The sequence below is a fragment of the Petaurus breviceps genome, unplaced genomic scaffold, assembly GCF_028583685.1.
Source record: "Petaurus breviceps papuanus isolate PSGF00001 unplaced genomic scaffold, PetGlider_PUasm1.0 90925, whole genome shotgun sequence".
NCBI lineage: Eukaryota > Metazoa > Chordata > Mammalia > Diprotodontia > Petauridae > Petaurus > Petaurus breviceps.
In genome coordinates, this window is record NW_027187380.1 from 22460539 (window position 1) to 22479502 (window position 18964).

The window sequence follows — 18964 nt, forward strand, 5'->3', positions numbered from 1 at the left end:
CACTTAACTTCTATTTGCCTCAGTTTCCTAATCTATAAAATTAGAATAATAATAGTACCTACATCCCTAGAATGCTCTGAGGACCAAATAAGACAATAATTGCGAAGTGCTTGGCACAGGGTCTGGCACATAATAGACTCTATATAAATGCTAATTATTATTATTATTATATACTCAAATACTGCTATATTCGTGTACCAATATATTTGTACAAATTAGAAATTAATGCTACTTTACCAATATATTAATTACAAATACTTATTTGAACTATGCAAATATACTATTATACAAATATCTGTATTATAAATACTTAAAATATAAATTAAATAGAATGAAAATGTGGAATAAATATTTTAACTTTAAATTTTTAGTGGTATAAAAGTCTTGATCAACAATTAATGAAATAAGATGATATTTAGTTATAGTGTTATTAAATATGCTTTATTCTTTTTTATCATAATTTATCACTTCGTGATGTAGCCAGTGAAAGGTCTAACTCTAAGTTCAGTATATTTCTTCACTTAGTTTGCCATCTGTCTCTGAACTATCATTGTAACTTCTTAATTGGACTCCTAAACTTGTGTCTTCCCTGCCCAATCTGTCCTCACCATAGTTGCCAATGTAATTTTCTAAAAAATGCAGGTCTGATCATGTCACTCCCTATCCATCTCTATTCAATAAACTCCAATGGCTCTTTATAACAACAATGACGACAAAAATCTAGGAGTCAATATAAACTCTTCCATTCAGCAATTAAAACTTTTCACTTTACTGACCTTTTCTTATCTTTGCAGTATTTTAACACATTTCTCACTTTAAGCATGGTCTTCCAACCATTCTGACTTACTTGCTGTTCCACACATATGACACTTTATTTCTGATTCTGTGCCTGTCCACTGGTTGAATCCAAGGCCTAGAATGGTCTCCCTCCTGCCATTTCCCTTTTATAAATACTGGCTTCTTTTAAAACTCAACTCGAGCATCACCTCCTCCAGGAGTTCTTTCTTGATTCTCCCAGCCATCAATGCCCTACTCTTTTAAGCTATCTTCCACTTAATCTATATTATCTTGTTTATAACTGTGTGTGTATATATGTGCCTCTGTTAGAATGTATACTCCTTTAAAGCAAAAAGTGTTTTCACTTTTTCATTTTGTACCTACTGCTTAGCGCAGTTCAGGGCATATAGTGAGCATTTAAGAAATGCTTGTCGATCAATTGATTGTCATAACTAAGAAAAAGACACCTTACAAAGAGACAAAGTCCAAATGGAAGATATGCATTGCTGGGTTGAATTTAGTAAATCATAATAATCATATCCCAATCTCATTCACCAAATATTCAAAAGCTAAGTTGACATTCAGCTTTCAATTTTTTATCTTCCTTGATGTCAATCATTTGTTCTTACATACTAACCAGAATAGTAGTAGTAGTAGTAGTAGTAGGAGGAGGAGGAGGAGGAGGAGGAGGAGGAGGAGGAGGAGGAAGAGGAGGAGGAGGAGTGGTTGCAGCAGTAGCAAGAGCAGCAGCAGCAGAAATAGAAGAAATTGTAATAGTGGTAATAGCAGTAATAGTAATAATAATAACTATCATTTATATAGTACTTTAAGGCTTTCAAAGCACTTTCTATGTGATATCTCATTTGATCTCAGAATAACAATCCTATGAAGTAGGTGATTTATTACCCTGATTTTCCAAATGTAGAAGCTAAGACTTATAGAGTTTGTGTCATTTGCCCAGAGTTACACTAGGGACCCTGTAAGTATGAGGCAGGATTTGAATTCAGGTATTTCTGGCTCCAAATCCAGCATTCTATCCACAGTTAACTATATCTAGTTATGTTAACTAGATATAGTTAACTATATCAGTTGACTATATATAACTAGCTGTTATATACATATGTACCATACACATACATGCATGTATTTAACAATAGGTTCAAAACCCACATAACATTTTCATATAGAAAATTTCTTAAACAAGTTTGAAAATTCTGTTTCCAAATTCTTCTTGTTTGTTTGTTTTTTGGAAGGCAATTGGGGTTAAGTGACTTGCCCAAGGTCACATGGCTAGTTTTGGTGTAAAGTGTCTGAGGCTGGATTTGAACTTAGGTCCTCCTGACTCCAGGGCCGGTGCTCTATTCACTGCGCCACCTAGCCTCCCCACTGTTTCCAAATTCTGATAAACAGATATGAAAGTTTTTGTAGAAGACAAAAAATACTTTGGCATTAAAAACTTGGTTTTTAAATGTCTCACTAAATATAACTTCCTGCTATCATTTGCTATTATCTCAAGGTACAACGCACACTGGAGTGAAAGGGTCATCATTAATGATAGAGATGTCAATCCATTTTTCAAATAATCTTGATTTCAGTTTTTTTGGTTAAATAATGTTTTTTTTATCTCATAATGTGACTGGCAAAGAGCTCATATTGGGAGTGGGAAAAATGCCAGTTCTACTATTTTTTTTTGCTTATTCTTTCACAGTTAGCATTATCTTTGATCTATAGTTTCTTTGCAGGAACCTTTCTAAGTCTCTTGTTCACTTTGTGAGAATTAGTTTATATAACGTTAGTAAAATCTATGAAGCCACTTAGACATAAATATAGATATTTCATGATATATTGCAAGTGAACAAATGAGAGAACCATTGTCAACCTATGTATGACTGCATCTTACATTCAGATTTAGGAAGGGTACTGGTGTTAACCTACATACCAAATATCTATAACCCTTAATTTCTCTTTTTAAAATTTCATTGATTTTTATGTCACTTACATTTTCTATATATCCCCCACCTCCTCTTATCACATAGAGTTATCCTTTATAATAAGAATAAAAAAGAGAGGAAAAAAAGTTCATCAAAACTAGCCAAACATAATATAATATGTAATGTTTCACAATCATAGCCTTCCATTGCAAAGAAGTGTTTTATTATATCTTCTTGGGGACCAAGCTTGGTCTTTATAATTTCACAATATTCAGTTATGATTCTTTTGTTGTGGTTGTTATTATTTCCATTGAACTTGTTATTGCTATTGTATGCATTCTATATGGTATATATTGTTTTCCTGGTTCTGCTTACTTCACTTTGAATCAGTTCATGTCTTTTTGTACATTTCTGTATTCATCATTTCCATTTTCACTGATTGTCCCCCATGCCTGGAATGTACTCCCTCCTCATTTCCACTTCCTGACATCCTTGGTTTCTTTCAAGTCCCAACTAAAGACCCACCTTCTAGAAAAAGATTTTTCCCAATCTCCTGTAATTCTACTGCCTTGACCTCTATTAATGATTTCCAATTTGTTCTCTAAATAATTTGTTTGTACATAGCATTGTATATTGTCTCTCCCTTTAGAAAGTGAGCTCCTTGAAGCAGGGGCTATCTTTTGCATTTTTTTTTTGTTATCTGCAGTGCTTAGCACAGGGTTTGATGCATAGTAGGTGCTTAACAAATGTTTATTAACAGCACACAAATATGGCGTGACATTCATATGCTACAATTTATTTAGTTATTCCCCAGCTGGTGGGCATCTACTTTGCTCCCAGTCATAAAGTTGAATTTCTTCTTATTTTAGATTTTTAGAAATAAATATATAAAGTTCTAATATTTTCTTCCTATTCCCCTGTGGATTATCTTGCACAGGGAATCTACTTTGGAAACCACTGACCTAATCTACATGAATCTTCCCTTCCATAATGCAGAGCACAAACAATACATGATTGTCCACCTTGCTTGATTCTCATCCATGTCTCTACAAATACTCAATCATTGGTCCAACCTGCTATGACTTTCCTAAAATTCTCTTGTGAATACCAATGTAACAATTGGGCTCCTGAGAACCCATCAGTGGTCCTTAGAAAACCCTAATCTTTGTCAGAAACCTAAAAAAAAATGCCTTATCAGAGGAAGGTATGAGGAATGATATGTCTATAGTTTGTGGTGATTTCTGAGAGGATATATCCCAAGCAGAGGATTACAAGAAGGATTAAAGTGTTCAGCAAAGTTTCCACAGAACAGAACATACATTAAATGATCTAATATTATAGAAATAAATGGAAAAGAGAATTTTAACAGATACTTAATGCTAAAACTGCAAGTTGGGAGGAAAGAGTAAACAGGTGGACAGCTGTAAGACTGAGTTTCACTACTAGAAAAAGTGAGTGAGTCATAAGAGTTTTTTAATATGTAATTTTAATTCAATAAATTACTTGGATAGAAAATCTCTTTTAAAAATAATAATACACAATGATGTAAGACAATTCTAAAAGACTCATGATGGGAAATACTATCCACATTCAGAAAAAGAGTCTAAATGCAGGTCAAAGTATATTATTTTCACTTTTTTTGTTTTTTCTTTCTCATGGTTTTTCCATTTTGTTCTGATTCTTCTTTTACAACGTGAAAATACATTTAACATGACTGTGTGGACATATATATATATATATATATATATATATATATATATATATATAAAACCTATATCATTTCTTGCTGTCTTGGGGGGGGAAGGGGAGGAAGAGAGGGAGAAAAATTTGGAATTCAAAATTTATAAAAAAATGAATGTTGAAAACTCTCTTTACATGTAATTGAAAAATAAGATACTATTTAGTCAAAAATTGCAATGTTGATGATAAATTATTTTCACATTACTAAAACTTGAATAAAAAATTTCTTATTCAAGAAATCTGTCCCATGCCATTTTAGCAGAATCTATTGCAGACTTGTACTGTCATTTTTGCTATCATAAATATAAATGGAACTTAATACAATATGTGATGTCTAAATTTGAGAGTTTTAAAAAAAAAAACACACTTTAATGATTTCCTGGTGTCTTCTTCCTAAATGTTTACTAGGATCAGGTATTGAAGATTTTATAAATTCTCTGAAGCATCAAAATATAGTTTTGGAAGTAGATGACTTTGAAAAAAGAAATGGAACATCCGACCTTGCCTACAGTGGAGCTATAATAGTATCAGGCAAAAAGGAGGTAGGTTGGCCTCTATTCTGAGCTTTTTATCAAAGTGTTATTTATATTATTCTGTCTAATAAGACAGACAAAAGGCTATTCTCACTAGTTCACATGTGCTTGTAGTCAGAAAGATCTACTATATTGTTTTGGAATCAAATATAAAATTCTTCACAATCTTGACTCTGTGGACAAATTACTCCATATATCATTTTTTTCCCTAAGTGAAACACTTTTGTAAATTTTATGGGAGAAGCTATCCATTAATTTCATTGCTCATACTCCCCCCCCAAATAAATATATATGCTTTTATAGTTTTGATATTAGTGTTATATATGAGCATGAAAGTCAATCAAGAAGTATTTACTTAGGTGAAATAGTTGATGGACAGAGTCATGAAGATTTGACTGAATTCAAAACTTACCTCAGACACTTACTAGCTATATGACCCTGCCTCGGTTTCCTAATCTATAAAACAAATATAATAGCATCTATCTCCCAGGGTTGTTGTGAGGATCAAATGAGACAATATTTGCAAAGTGCTTTGCAAACCTTAAAGTGTTATATAAATTTATTATTGTTCAGTTGTTTCAATGGCATATGACTCTTTATGACCTCATTTTGGGTTTTTCTTAGCAAAAATACTGGAGCAGTTTACTATTTCCTTCTCCAGCTCATTTTACAGATGAGGAAACTGAGGGAAACAGGGTTAAGTGAATTTCCCAAGGTCACACAGATACTGAATACCTGAGGCCATATTTAAACTCAGGTCTTTCTGTCTCTAGACTCAGCCCTGAAACCTAAGCCACTACTCCACCTGGTGTTCTATAAATACAATTACACGTGCTATTATCCTTAAGCATTACTTTGTGTCAGGTATTGTGATAAATGCTAGTGATTAAAAAAAAAATCCCTGCCCTCATTCTAATGAGATGAAATCATTAATGACAATAAAATGTAGTATAAACAGTGCTAGGAAGAAATGGATTTGAATCCTGCCTCTGACACTTTTTAGTTATGTAAATATAAATGTAAACCTACCTAAGTCTCATGGAACTCTCTGAGACTTACCCACTGTCATAGATGGGTTGTGATCTATATTGAGATCACAATTGAGAGAAAGATTCAATAATAGCAAGATTATAAATCCTTAATGTGAAACATGACTTTTATTGGACAAGCTTCAAAACTCAGTTTTGATATATGATGTGAATAAATGTCCCTACACTATCTAATATACATCATGGAGCAGTCTTTGTAATAAACTATAGACTCCATTTTTAATGGTTATATTATTTTTCCTTGAATAGCAAAGAAATATCCAAGGGGGAAAAATACTAGAATACTACAACATATGTATTTCTTTTGGCTAAATTCCAAAACTGCTTTTGTGAAAATTAATCAACTCTCAATATCAACTCAAAATAATGACTAATAAATAAAATACTGTGCTCAACACAGAGCTGGACTGTGTCTTACTTTTGGATTATGTACAGGATATTAAAAATCTATTTAGCTTAAGTTTAGTAACTGAGGGCTTCTCCACACCCATCTAGACATAATCTTTGTGTGTTTGGGGGAGGGGAAAATCAAGAAAGATTTGTTCAATTTATTATTTATTTATTTTAAACTTTTTTTTAATTTTGAGTTCCAAATTCTCTCTCTCCCTTCTCCACCCACTAAGAAGGCAAGCAATATGACATCACCTATACATGTCATATCAAAAAAAAGCAAGAAAAATGAAGTGAAAAGTTACACTTCAATTACACTCAGAATTCATCAGTTCTTTCTAGATGTAGATTGCTTTTTTCATCACTAGTCCTTTGGGATTGTCTTGGATCATGGTACTGATCAGAGTGGCCCAGTCTTTTACAATTGATCATCATTACAATATTTCTGTACCATGTACGATGACGTCCTGGTTCTGCTCATTTCACTATTCATATAGGCCTTCCAATGTTTTTCTGAAACCACCCTCCTCATAATTTTTTATAACACAATAGTATTCTATCATAATCATATGCCACAACTTGTTCAGCCCTTCCCCAACTGATGAGCATCCCCTCAATTTTAAGTTCTCTGCTACCACTAAAAGAGCTGCTATAAATATTTTTGAACATATGGGTCCTTTTCCCACTTCTATAATCTTTTTAGGATACAGCCCTATAAGTGGTATTTCTGGGTCAAACATTATACACTTTTTTATAACCCTTTGGGCATAGTTCCAAATTGCTCTCCAGATGGCTTGATCAGTTCACAACTCCATCAACAATGCATTAGTGTTCCAATTTTTTGATATCCTCTCCAGCATTTATCATTTTCCTGTTTTGTCATCCTTAACCAATCTGACTGGTGAGATGTGGTACCTCATAGTTATTTTGGTTTGCATTTCGCTAATCAATGGTGATTTAGAGCATTTTTCATATGCTTATAGATGTCTTTAATTTCTTCCTCTGAAAACTGAATGTTTATATCCTTTGACCATTTATCAATTGGGGAATGACTTGTATCATATATATATATATACATATATATATATATATATACATAACTGAATTAAATATAGATTTCATTCAGTTCTCTGTGTATTATAGAAATGAGACCTTCATCAGATACGCTGTTTTTAAAAATTCTTTCCCAATTTTCCATTTCCCTCCTAATCTCAGTTACATTGACTTTATTTGTACAAAATTTTTCAATTTAATTTAATCAAAATTATCCATTTTGCATTTCATAATGCTCTCTAACTATTGTTTGATCATAAAATCTTCCCTTCTCCATAAATCTGACAGGTAAACTACTCTTTGCCCTCCCATATTGCTTACAGTAGCAGCCTTTCTACCCAGACTATGAACCCATTTAGACTTTATTTTGGTCTATGGTGTTAGATATTGGTCTATGCCCAGTTTCTGCCATACTATTTTCCAGTTTTCTCAACAGTTTTTCTCAAATAGTGAGTTATCCCAGAAGCTAGGGTCTTTGGGTTTATCAAACAGTGAATTACTATAGTCATTGACAGCTGTGTCTTGTGTACCTAATCTATTACATTGATCCACTACTGTATTCCTCAGTCAGTACCAAGTAGTTTTGATGACTGCTGCTTTATAATACAGATTAAAATCTGGCATCACTAGGCCACCTTCCCTAGCATTTATTTTCATTAATTCCCTTGATATTCTGGACCATTTGTTCTTCCAGATGAATTTTGTTAACTATTTTTTCTTGCTCTATAAAATAATTTTTTGGTAGATTGATTGGTATGATGCTAAATATGTAAATTAATTTAGGTAGAATTGACATTTTTATTATATTAGCTCGACCTAGTGTAATGCGAATGTAAATTTTAAAGATCTTCCCTGCCCCTAGGCTAAAGTGCACCTGAAGCCTGGGGTGGGAGGCTTGTTTTTCAGTAGATACTTTTTGATTGGCCAGTGAGTCAATAAGGTTGTTACATTCTCTGAGCCAGGAGAAGGCTATATAAGCCCTGATGTGTAGCTTTGTTTTGGGGACTCACTTTGAGAAGAGTTCTGTGATTTTATCTGAATTCTGGGAAGCCGTTGTTGAGAGTCCCCCGGCTTTGAAAAACCCAGATATGGAAACCCAGATGTTGACTGGGTATGGATGTAATGGTTGGACAGTTTGGAAATCTGTCTACTTGATCTGTTTCGGTCTTGATAATTCTGTCTGTATATTTTGAAGTTGGGGTGCTGACCTTTTTCCCCTGAATAAGGTAAACGATATATGTCTGACTGATTAAAGTAAGCTTGTTAACCCATTTTGAGTTGCTTTCCTTTAACAAATCAGATCCAAGAACCTGTGTGAGCAGCCACCCTGGAGACGCTGGGGTGCTTGCTGCTACACCTAGCCATGAGCAACTAATGTTTTTCCAATTATTTACATTTGACTTTATTTGTGTGAAAAGAGTTTTGTAATTTTCTTCATATAGGCCCTGGGTTTGTTTTGGCAGGCAGATTCCCAAATATTTTATAATGTTTACAGTAACTTTAATGGAATTTTTCTTTCTATTTCTTGTTGGATTTTATTAGAAATATATGGTAATGCTGAGGATTTTTGTGGGTTTATTTTTTTGACATATTCTTAGTAATTTAAGTAATATTTTCCATTTGAACACATATTGACTACTTGTTGACTTTGAGATCATACTTGTTTTGTTTTTAAGGATTATAGGTTTTCTCTTGCATGTAACACCAAGAGACTGAACTGCTTTCCTGTCCTCATGAATATTGTTAGCAATGGACTACTTAGAATGTTGAACTCCTCAAAGCAAATTTACACTGAGAAAAGTCTATTTTCTTCAGTAAGTATGACAATGTCTCAATTATCATTAATTGTTAGTGAATGTATATTTTGAGTGAATAAATTTCCCAGAAAACTGAAGATTGCCACTTTTTATGCCAAAATCACTTTTATTCTTTTTTACTAATGGAAAGTTTTCCAAAAGATATTTTACTTTTCTATCTCATTAAACAAAGTATACTGAGTATACCATATGAAACCTTCTATTACTGACTTATAGTCACTGAAAAATTGTAACCCTAGAGAGGACATAGAGACCATCTGGTGTTGGCTCAATTCACAAGTAAGAAACTGAGATTCACTGAGCAAGAATCCTAAGATCAGATGACTTATAATTAAAAAGAATTTCAGAGATCATCTAGTTTATTCTTCTCATTTTACATTAAGGGAACTGAGGCACAGAGATCTTAAGCATGTTGCTTAAATTCACAAACAAACCAATTTCACAGAATCACAGAATTTCTGAGGTGAGAGCAATCTCAGAGGTTATCCAATCTGACAATTACCTGAACAGGAACCTCCTTCAAAATACAATCAACAAATGATCTCACCTTTGCTTCTCTACTGGGTCCAGAGTGAGAAGGAACCTCAGAAGCTATGTAGTCTGATCCCATCACAAAAAGGAAAGTAAAACCCATGGAAGTTAAATGATTTGTCCAAGGTCACACAGAGATTAAGCATCAGAGATGATATTGGAACCTGTTTTCTGACTTCTGAGTTGGTAACTCTTTCCACCAATACATGCAGCTTGCCATTGCATTATTCACTACATCATTTATCTTCTCAAAGAAATAAGGTGACTCAGAGTCATGGGAACTGGGTTCAGATCTCAGCTCTGCCATTTATAACTGTGTAACATTGGACAAATTACCTAACCTTGATAAACCTCAGTTTCTTTAACTGCAAAATGAGGTGATGGGATTTGTTGTTCAGTCATTTTCAGTTGTGTCTAACTCTTTGTGACTTCATTTGGGATTTTCTTGGCAAAGATAGTGGAATGGTTTGCCATTCCCTTCTCTAGCTCATTTTACAGATGAGGAAACTGAGGCAAACAGGAGTAAGTGACTTGCCCAAGGTTTCAGAGCTAATGTCTGAGGCAAGATTTGAACTAATGATTAAGGTCTCTTCCAACTCTAGGTCTAACCTCCTGATCTCATTCCTACTCTGTCATGCTCCCACGAATCCAGAATATTTCAATACTCTAAGAATAAGTTATTGAGCACTGGGTTTGGAGTCAGAAATTGAGTCCTTTGTGAGTTCAAATCAGTCACTTAACTAGCTATGTGACCTTAGGCAAGTCACTTAACCTGCTTGCCTCAGTTTCTTCATCTGTAAAATGAGCTGGAGAAGGAAATGGTAAAACACTCCACTATCTTTGCCAAGAAAATCCCAAATAAAGTCACACCCAGACACAACTGAAATAACATGTGTGGTGTATAGTGATTACTCTCTAATATCCCAGTTTATAACACCTCTATAACTAGTAACATGTCTTGAAAAGGAGCTATGCCTGAAAAGTTTATCATCTTTCAGAAAACCTGCTAGTGAACCTCTGTGAAACTAGGCTCAAACAATATGTCACCCCACATGCAATGACTTTCCATCTTAGACCTGTCAGTGTTTGTGTTCCATATGACTTGGGAAAGAAAGATCACATCAACACTTTTAGCTTTTGTACTTCTCTAAATGCAAAAAAAAAAATGCATCATCACTGATCACAATTTTCTGTTTTACTTTTCATACTGCTTTGGTTGTCAGCATTTACTCTTTTTTTCTTTCAGGAAGTTGAGCCCACTTCAATGGTTGACATAGAGAGAGATTTGTTCTTGATATTGGCAACAACCTGTCTTTCTCCTTATTTTGCAATGAACAGCATCATTGATTACAAAGTAAGAAAAAGTCACTGAAATGAATTTACTTAAGTAATTGAAGGTGGACTATATATTTATATACATATATGTGTACATATATATGTATATAAATACAGAAATAGATATGTATGCATATGTGTTTTCCCCTTGGACAATGTTTGGATGTTTCCATGAATATTATTTAATTCGGTTCCTATGTATATTGTGCCCTAGTAAGTACTTAATATTGCTTGAAACAAGTGAGAGAGTTCATTGTGCATCATATTATTTTGATACAGAAGAGAGATTATAAAGCAATTAATCACGATGGATATCTTTCTGGAGGGAGATAGCCAGAGAGGTACCAAAGTAATACACATAATAAACAGAGGAGTCTAAGTGGACAAATTCACTAAAGAGAAGGCCAAGAAATAGAAAAACTTAGTAGGATAATGGAAAAAAATTCCTCCCTTAAGCACAGTACAAAGAAAAAATCAGATACTCCTTCAAGCAAATGCATTATTATCAACAGGACAGTGTCAGAAACTGATAAAGATAAAGAGACGGTAATGAAAAAATGGGCATGAATTAGGAAAAAATATTGAGCTTAGCCATCTATTGTCATTAAAAAGACTCTAGCACTATTCAGTATAACAATGGAGCAACCTCAGAAGGTAGGAAGTACAGACATTATTATTATGCACTTCATACATTAGGAGATTGAAACCCCAGTGGATTAGATGGTTTGCCCCAGCTAGCTAGAGCCAAACCTGCCATTCAAACCCATGTGTCTGGACTCTAGCTCCACTGCTCTTTCCATTATGCTATTTTCAAGGCCCAAAACTTTTGTTGAAGAATTAAAGCAGATATGAAGAAATTTATGAAATGTAATTGGAGTCATAAATACAAAGATGGATGAATCCTCCTCTTTTTTAAGGCTTAAGGAACAGAAATACAGTTGAATTTATAGATATCTATACACAAAACACATGCACAAATATGAAAAATATAAAACACACTTGAACGGAATATCTTTTCTTAAACTACATTTTTTGTTGTTTATATGGAATAAATTTGGTTGAATTTTGTCAGTTTAGAGAATTTAATTATTTCAGTTTTGATAAAAACAATAATATATTTTAACTACATATATAATTATATGTTTTTTAAACATTCAAATGGCTTTATGATTTCATCAATTCATGAAGCATGTGTTGTATTTTCAGTTGCATATGACTCTTGATGACCCCATTTAGGGTTTTCTTGGCAAAGAGACTGGATTTGTTTGCATTTCCTTCTCTAATTAATTTTACAGATGAGGAAACTGAGACAAAAAAAGGTTATGACTTGCCCAGGGTCACATAGCTAATAAGTGTCTGAGTTCAGATTTGAACTCACAAAGATGAATCTTCCTCACTCCAGGGACAGTGTTCTATCCAGTGTACCACCTATCAGATCAAGAATTCCCTCCAGTGATACATATTACAACTTACTTATGTCAGCCCATCTGATGTGACTCTTGTCCAAATCTTCCCCAAAGCTTATCATAAGGAGTCCACCCAACTTTCTAGGTGTCTGTGTTCCTTATTTTCTCCTGATATTGCATGTGTTCTAGTGGAGTACTCTGGTTGTCTACCTGTCATTCTTTATACTTGCCATGTGATCACCCCAAATTCTCTACCATGTGTTTATTTGATGATGTTTTTTACTCCCATTCTTCAGAATTTTTCCTTATTTATATGTTACAGTCAACTCAGACCTAACATTGACCATCCCATTACCTTTTATGTCATAATTATTTTTAGTTCCTCAAAAGTAGTTATGTTTGATGTCTTGCTGCTATATAGCAACACTATGAAAATATTAGGATTGAAAAGGTGAACCACTGCTCTCATGGGAAGCTTGGAGTCAATCAAAGAAACCAACCTTAACAACTGACCCATATGCCTACCCTCTCATGTGTACAGAATATGAGAGCTATCTACTCACCCTCTCCTTAGCTTTCACTGACAGCAGTAATTCATTTTTAGTTTCAGAACCTGGGATGGTCCAAGTCATACAAGCAGGGAATGATAGCTACTACATTTGAAGTCAAAAGGATCTGATTTTGAATCCTGGTTGTGTTATTCTCCACTTGTATGAGTTAGGGTATGAGACCTTTTTAGGTTTCAGTTTTCTAATAAAAAAGGAAGGAGGAATATATGAATTCTGAGGTCCTTTCAGCTTTAAATCCTAACACTAGATACATTACCATGCCATTCTTTTTAATTTATTATTTGTTTCTTGCCTCCTTGCTTCAAGATTTTTAAAAAGCTCAGTTGGAAGGAAATAAGATAGACAGGCAATGGGGTATAGATATCCATCTTTCCCTATCAGAAAGTTGGGGGGAGGGATGGAGGAGGATATAAGAGAGAGCAGATTGGGGGAAGGGGTATTCAGGAGGCTCACTGTCTTGGGGTGGGAGTAGGGGAAAGAGGAGAAAATTTGTAACTTAAAATCTTGTGGAAATGAATGTCGAAAACTAAAAAATAAATAAACATAAAAAAGCTTAGTTGGGCAATGAATTGACTATCAATCCATGTCAATCTCTTTAAACAACTCTCCCTCATAGGAATAGCTTACATTTGTATCATCATTTCATTCTTAAAAACTTTTAATCCCCTTTAAAGACAGCTTTGCTTACGAAATTTTAGGGGTCAAGGTCCTCCCTGTGCTTTCTCCAAGCCATTTGAAGTAGGGATTTATTCTAAATCTAAGATTTACATCAGACTACCTTAGCTTTTCCTTTATCTATAATTAGTTCAAAGGTAGAGTGCTCAGTTTCTCCAAGATTTTCATGATTTTAACTTCAACAATCAATTGCTCCTTTTTGGAAATTGTCAGGGGCATAGTATCATAGATTTATCACTGAAAGGGACTTGATAAGCCAGTGAGTCTGATCCCCTCATTTTATAAAGGAAACAGACATACAGAGGTTAAGTGACTTGCTCAGGGTCACACATCTGGTTTGGATTGGGTTTTGAACTTAAATTTTACTAATCCCAGGCTATTAGGTGACACAGTAGATAAGAGTGCCAGGCCAGGAGTCAAGAAGACTCATGGAGTTCAAATCTGACTTCAAACACTTACTAGTTGTATGACCTTGGGCAAGTCACTTAACCCTGTTACCTTGGCAGTTTCCTCATATGTAAAATGGGTCCGAGAAGGAACTCATAAACTGCTCAAGTATCTTTGCCACAAAAACCCCAGCATAGAGTTATGAAGAGTAAGACATGACTGAACAAAAACAACTTACCAATTCCAAGTGAGCTGCTCAATCCACTATGCCACAACAATCATTTTTATCTTCTCCCCCAGCATACTTGTTAATATATAATGCTTCTCCATCCCTTTTGTTTATTCTGTCCCTTTTGACTAGAGAATACCCTTACAAAAATATATTCCAAATATGAGTCCCATCCTATTAAATCCTAGTGATAGTGCCTATCACGACATATTTACTTTCCTTGATTTAAACTTTATAATTTAACTTATTCATTACAATATTTGTAAAATGTATACATTCTTAGCTTTCTTTGTTGTTTCATTAAAAAAATTAAATTTTGATTTTACCTCATCCCTCTTTTATTTTATTTTTTTTAATTAGATAAGAGCTCAAAACCAACTAAGGATTTCAGGCCTTTACCCTTCAGCATACTGGTGTGGGCAGGCACTGGTAGATATTCCCTTGAACTTCCTGATTCTTCTTGTCATATATGTAATTTTATACATTCTAAGTTCAGGCTTCTACACAGTGGACACTGGAATCCTATTTATTCAGGTAAGTTAAAAAAAATCCTAGGAGACTTGCATCAGAAAGTGTGAAATTTTACCTCCATTTTTAGGAAAGCGCCCAGGTGAGGCATGTCTTCATTCTTCTCCAGGTTCCAGTCTTGACTCTGTACTTTCCTCAACAATATCCCAGGAACCATATCTTCTTCCATCCCCTTGCTTTCTCTTTCTGCTTTTCAGCTCCCTTCCTGTGTGTGGATTGTCTTCTATTAGAATATAAGCTCCTTAAGGGCAGAGACTGTCTTTCTCTTTCTGTTTGTATCCTATTTGTGTTAGGGGACTAAGACAGTATGCTTAATGAATGATTGCTGCCTTTAGCAGAATTGATGAGAAATAATATTTTTATATTATTCTGTAATAGTTCAATTCAAAGAATATCCAAAAATTCTTATGCATAACTGAATTTGTGAATCTTGAAGATTTGATCGTTTCTTGGAAAGTATCTGAACCCAATGGCAATTTCCCTTGCTTCCAGATCATCTGCATTATTGGTTATGCAGGCTCAAGTGTTTTCTTCACATATGTGATTTCATTCTTTTCTAAGAAAGGAAGAAAAAATAGTGGCATCTGGTCTACTTGTTTCTTTATGGTAAGTATATATGTATAGTGTTCTAAAAATATTGTCAAATATTATCAAAGGTATCAATAGTGTTCAATTTTATTACATATAATTATTATATTACTAATTAAATTATTTTAAATCTAGATTAGACTTTCCAACCAAGTTAATCTATCAACTTCTTCTTGGTATCTATAAATAAATGCTTACATTTGCCTATCCTTAAAAAAAATTGCAACCTTACACATCCACTCAAGTTCTCGTCCTAAATCTCTCTCCATTTCACGTTTAAACTCTTTAAAATACTACCTATCCTCCTTGCTTCCACTTCTCATATCTCTCACATATAAAATGATAATTTGGATTCTGACCATATCACTTAAATGTAACTACTCTCCTTAATATTATCAATTATTTATTTTTTGAAAAATAAATTTTATTAATATCTTTTGTTTTTATGTCACCTAAATTTCCCACTGTGTTCTTCCTCTTCCAGAGATTAATTTCTTACAATAAAAAATTTTAAAGAGGAAGTTAAAATATTCATTAAACTAACTAGCATGTCAAAGCAAGCCCAACATGATATACAATATTCACACTCATGATCTCCTACCTCTGAAAAAAAGCAGAGGGAGGTATCTTCATGTCACTTCTTTGGGACCAAGTTTGTGCACTTTAATTTCAAAGCATCCTGTTTCTCTTATTTTGTTGATTCCATTCATATTTTTGTAGTCATTGTACACATGACATTTCTGATCCCATGTTTCTTTATTACTATTATTTTTGTAATTTGCAGAACAAAACAATCACTTCCTTAACAAAGTTGATTGCACATAAAACTACAAATTTACCATGTGCAACTTGCTATTCCCCCCAAATACACTATAGTTATCTAAATTTCTTTTTTTCTTTCTATTCTTCGCTCACTTTCCCTTTCCTAAAATTGGCTACCATTACACACACACACACACACACACACACACACACACAGTGTTTGTGTAAAACATTTATATATACTTCTATTTATCAGTTCTTTCTCTGACTGCAGATAGCATCTTTCTTCATATGTCCTTTATTTTAAATTTGTGTATTTATAATAATCAAAACTACTTAGTCACTCAAAGTCATTCTTAAAACAATTTTGCTGGGGTGGCTAGGTGGCTCAGTGAGTAAAGCGCTGGCCCCAGAGTCAGGAGGACCCGAGTTCGGTTCCGGCCTCAGACACTTAACACCCACACAAAAAAAACTAGCTGTATAACCTTGGGCAAGTTACTTAACCCCAATTACCCTCCAAAAGGCAAAATAAAAAAAAAACTGCTGTTACTGTATACAATGTTTTCTTGGTTCTGTTCACTTTGCTCTTCATAATTTCATGCAAGTCTTTCCATGCCTTTCTAAGATCATTGAATTCATCATTTTTTATAGCACAGTAGTATTCCATCGCAACCATACACTACAATTTGCTCAGCCATTTCCTAATTCATGGGGATCCCTGCAATTTCTAATTCTTTGCCACCACAAAGAGAATTGCTATAAACATTCCATTCACATTAAAGGTTATAATTACTGTTTGTGAATTTCCCTTCATCTTATTGTACTCACTATTCTTTCTCAGTCTCTCTTTTGACCCTATCCCTATTTTCTTATCTTCTCTCCCCTCCCTTCTCCTGTCACTCCCCAATTTCAATCTACATATCCTTCCGAAAGTCCTTCTCTAACACTGTGCCCTAGATGTCTCACTTCTGTACATGTTCAGAAGACTTCTACATCCTTCCAGATGCACACATTGTTTCCTCTTCAACCCAGATGAGAGTGTTTCCAACATTACCAGCCCTCCACCCCCACCTACTTCCTCTGTATTAGTTCTTCCTTTTATGTCCCATTGTTATAATATAATTACTCCCTTTTACCTTTTCCTACCCAATTTTATTTTTTTAGAATCACCCCCATTGTACACAACTCAATCCCAAACTTTCTTTCAAACTACCTTAGTAATGATGACAGTTAATTAGACTTCTTATAGATAAAATTGCATCAGAGTGACAGAGAAATAATTCTTTTACATATTGCAATCTTGTACATTCCTCTTAGGTCATAAAAGTAAAAAAGGACAGATTCATGATGCCATGCTCCTTCAAAGTCATAAAAGTTGAACAAAGTTAAACAGTCATAATCTCTTACATACATGTTTATGTAAGTTAAGCAGGCTTTATATGTAAGCTGAGTCGGGTTACAGATTAAACTGCATTTAGTGGGTTCACAAGTAGGCTGATTGAGAGGGGGATTTACTTGTCACCAAGATGACTGTGAAAAGCAGCATCAAGGACATCTGTACTTATCCAGTTAGCTAGGGGAGCTAACAAATAACTAAATCATTTTGAGGAGCTCAAACTCTCCTTTGACTTTTACCAAAAGAATGTCAGTCTTCCCTTCATTATTTTTCCAAGAGTCAGGTTTTAATCAGATTAGGCTAATATTAGCAGAATACGGGCTTTTAGTTAGCCAAAAGTTATGGGAGGAATGGCCCAGAGCCCTGAATAATAAAATTAATAAAGGGGCAGGTAGGTGGCACACTGAATAGAGCACTGGCCCTGGAGTCAGGAGGACCTGAGTTCAAATGCAGCCTCAGACACTTAACACTTACTAGCCATGAATTAAATTAATAAAAAGGAAGAAAAAATTCCCACAAGAGGTCTTTTTTTTTCTTTTTGGAGGGGGAAAGGCAAGGCAATTGGGGTTAAGTGACTTGCCCAAGGTCACACAGCTAGTATGTTTTAAATGTCTGAGGCTAGATTTGAACTCAGGTCCTCTTGACTCCAGGGCTAGTGCTCTATTCACTGTGCCACCTAGCCAGTCCTATTTTTTTTTTCTTTCTGTCCTTCTTGGTACTTATTTTTTTTTTAAGCAATTGGGGTTAAGTAACTTGCTCAAGGTTACACGGCCAGTTATTATTTCTGGGTGTGGTGCTGAGTATCTGAGCCCAGATTTGATCCAGGTCATCCCGACACTGGAGCCGGTGCTCTTACTCGCTGAGCCACCTGGCCGCCCCTAAGCAATTGGGGTTAAGCAACTTGCTCAAGGTTACACAGCCAGGTGTTTCTGGGTGGGTGCTAAGTGTCTGAGCCCGGGATTCGATCTCCAGGTCTTCTCAACACTGGAGCCGGTGCTCTTACTCACTGTGCTACCTGGCCGCCCCCCTTCTTGGTACTTATTGTGGCCATTGGTTTTTACAGCACAGTAATGTAATAAAATATTACATTCATATACCAAAATTTGTTTAATCATTTTACTCTTGATAAATATCCATTTTGTTTCCAGATCTTTGGTATAAAAAAAGTGCTGCTATTAAAATTTTGAGAGACAGCACAGAATACTTCATAGAGCTCTCCTAGAGCCAGTAATATTTGGGCTCAAGTCCTGCCACTGATAAGTGGCTGT

General features: G+C 34.6%; 1 protein-coding gene across 6 annotated transcripts in view; it reads left to right on the forward strand.

Moving 5' to 3' along the window:
- LOC138152592 (ATP-binding cassette sub-family A member 10-like) overlaps positions 1-18964 on the forward strand; it is a 118531-nt gene that overhangs the window by 61395 nt on the left and 38172 nt on the right. For all 6 annotated transcript variants that reach the window (XR_011166139.1, XM_069076554.1, XM_069076552.1 and 3 more), the window contains 5 exons: positions 4857-4990; positions 9150-9287; positions 11068-11175; positions 14783-14956; positions 15443-15556. Coding sequence is in view for 5 of the 6 variants with exons in the window: in XM_069076554.1 (XP_068932655.1) it covers positions 4857-4990; positions 9150-9287; positions 11068-11175; positions 14783-14956; positions 15443-15556 (668 nt within the window). In the remaining variant the exon portion in view is untranslated. The remainder of the gene's footprint in view (positions 1-4856; positions 4991-9149; positions 9288-11067; positions 11176-14782; positions 14957-15442; positions 15557-18964) is intronic.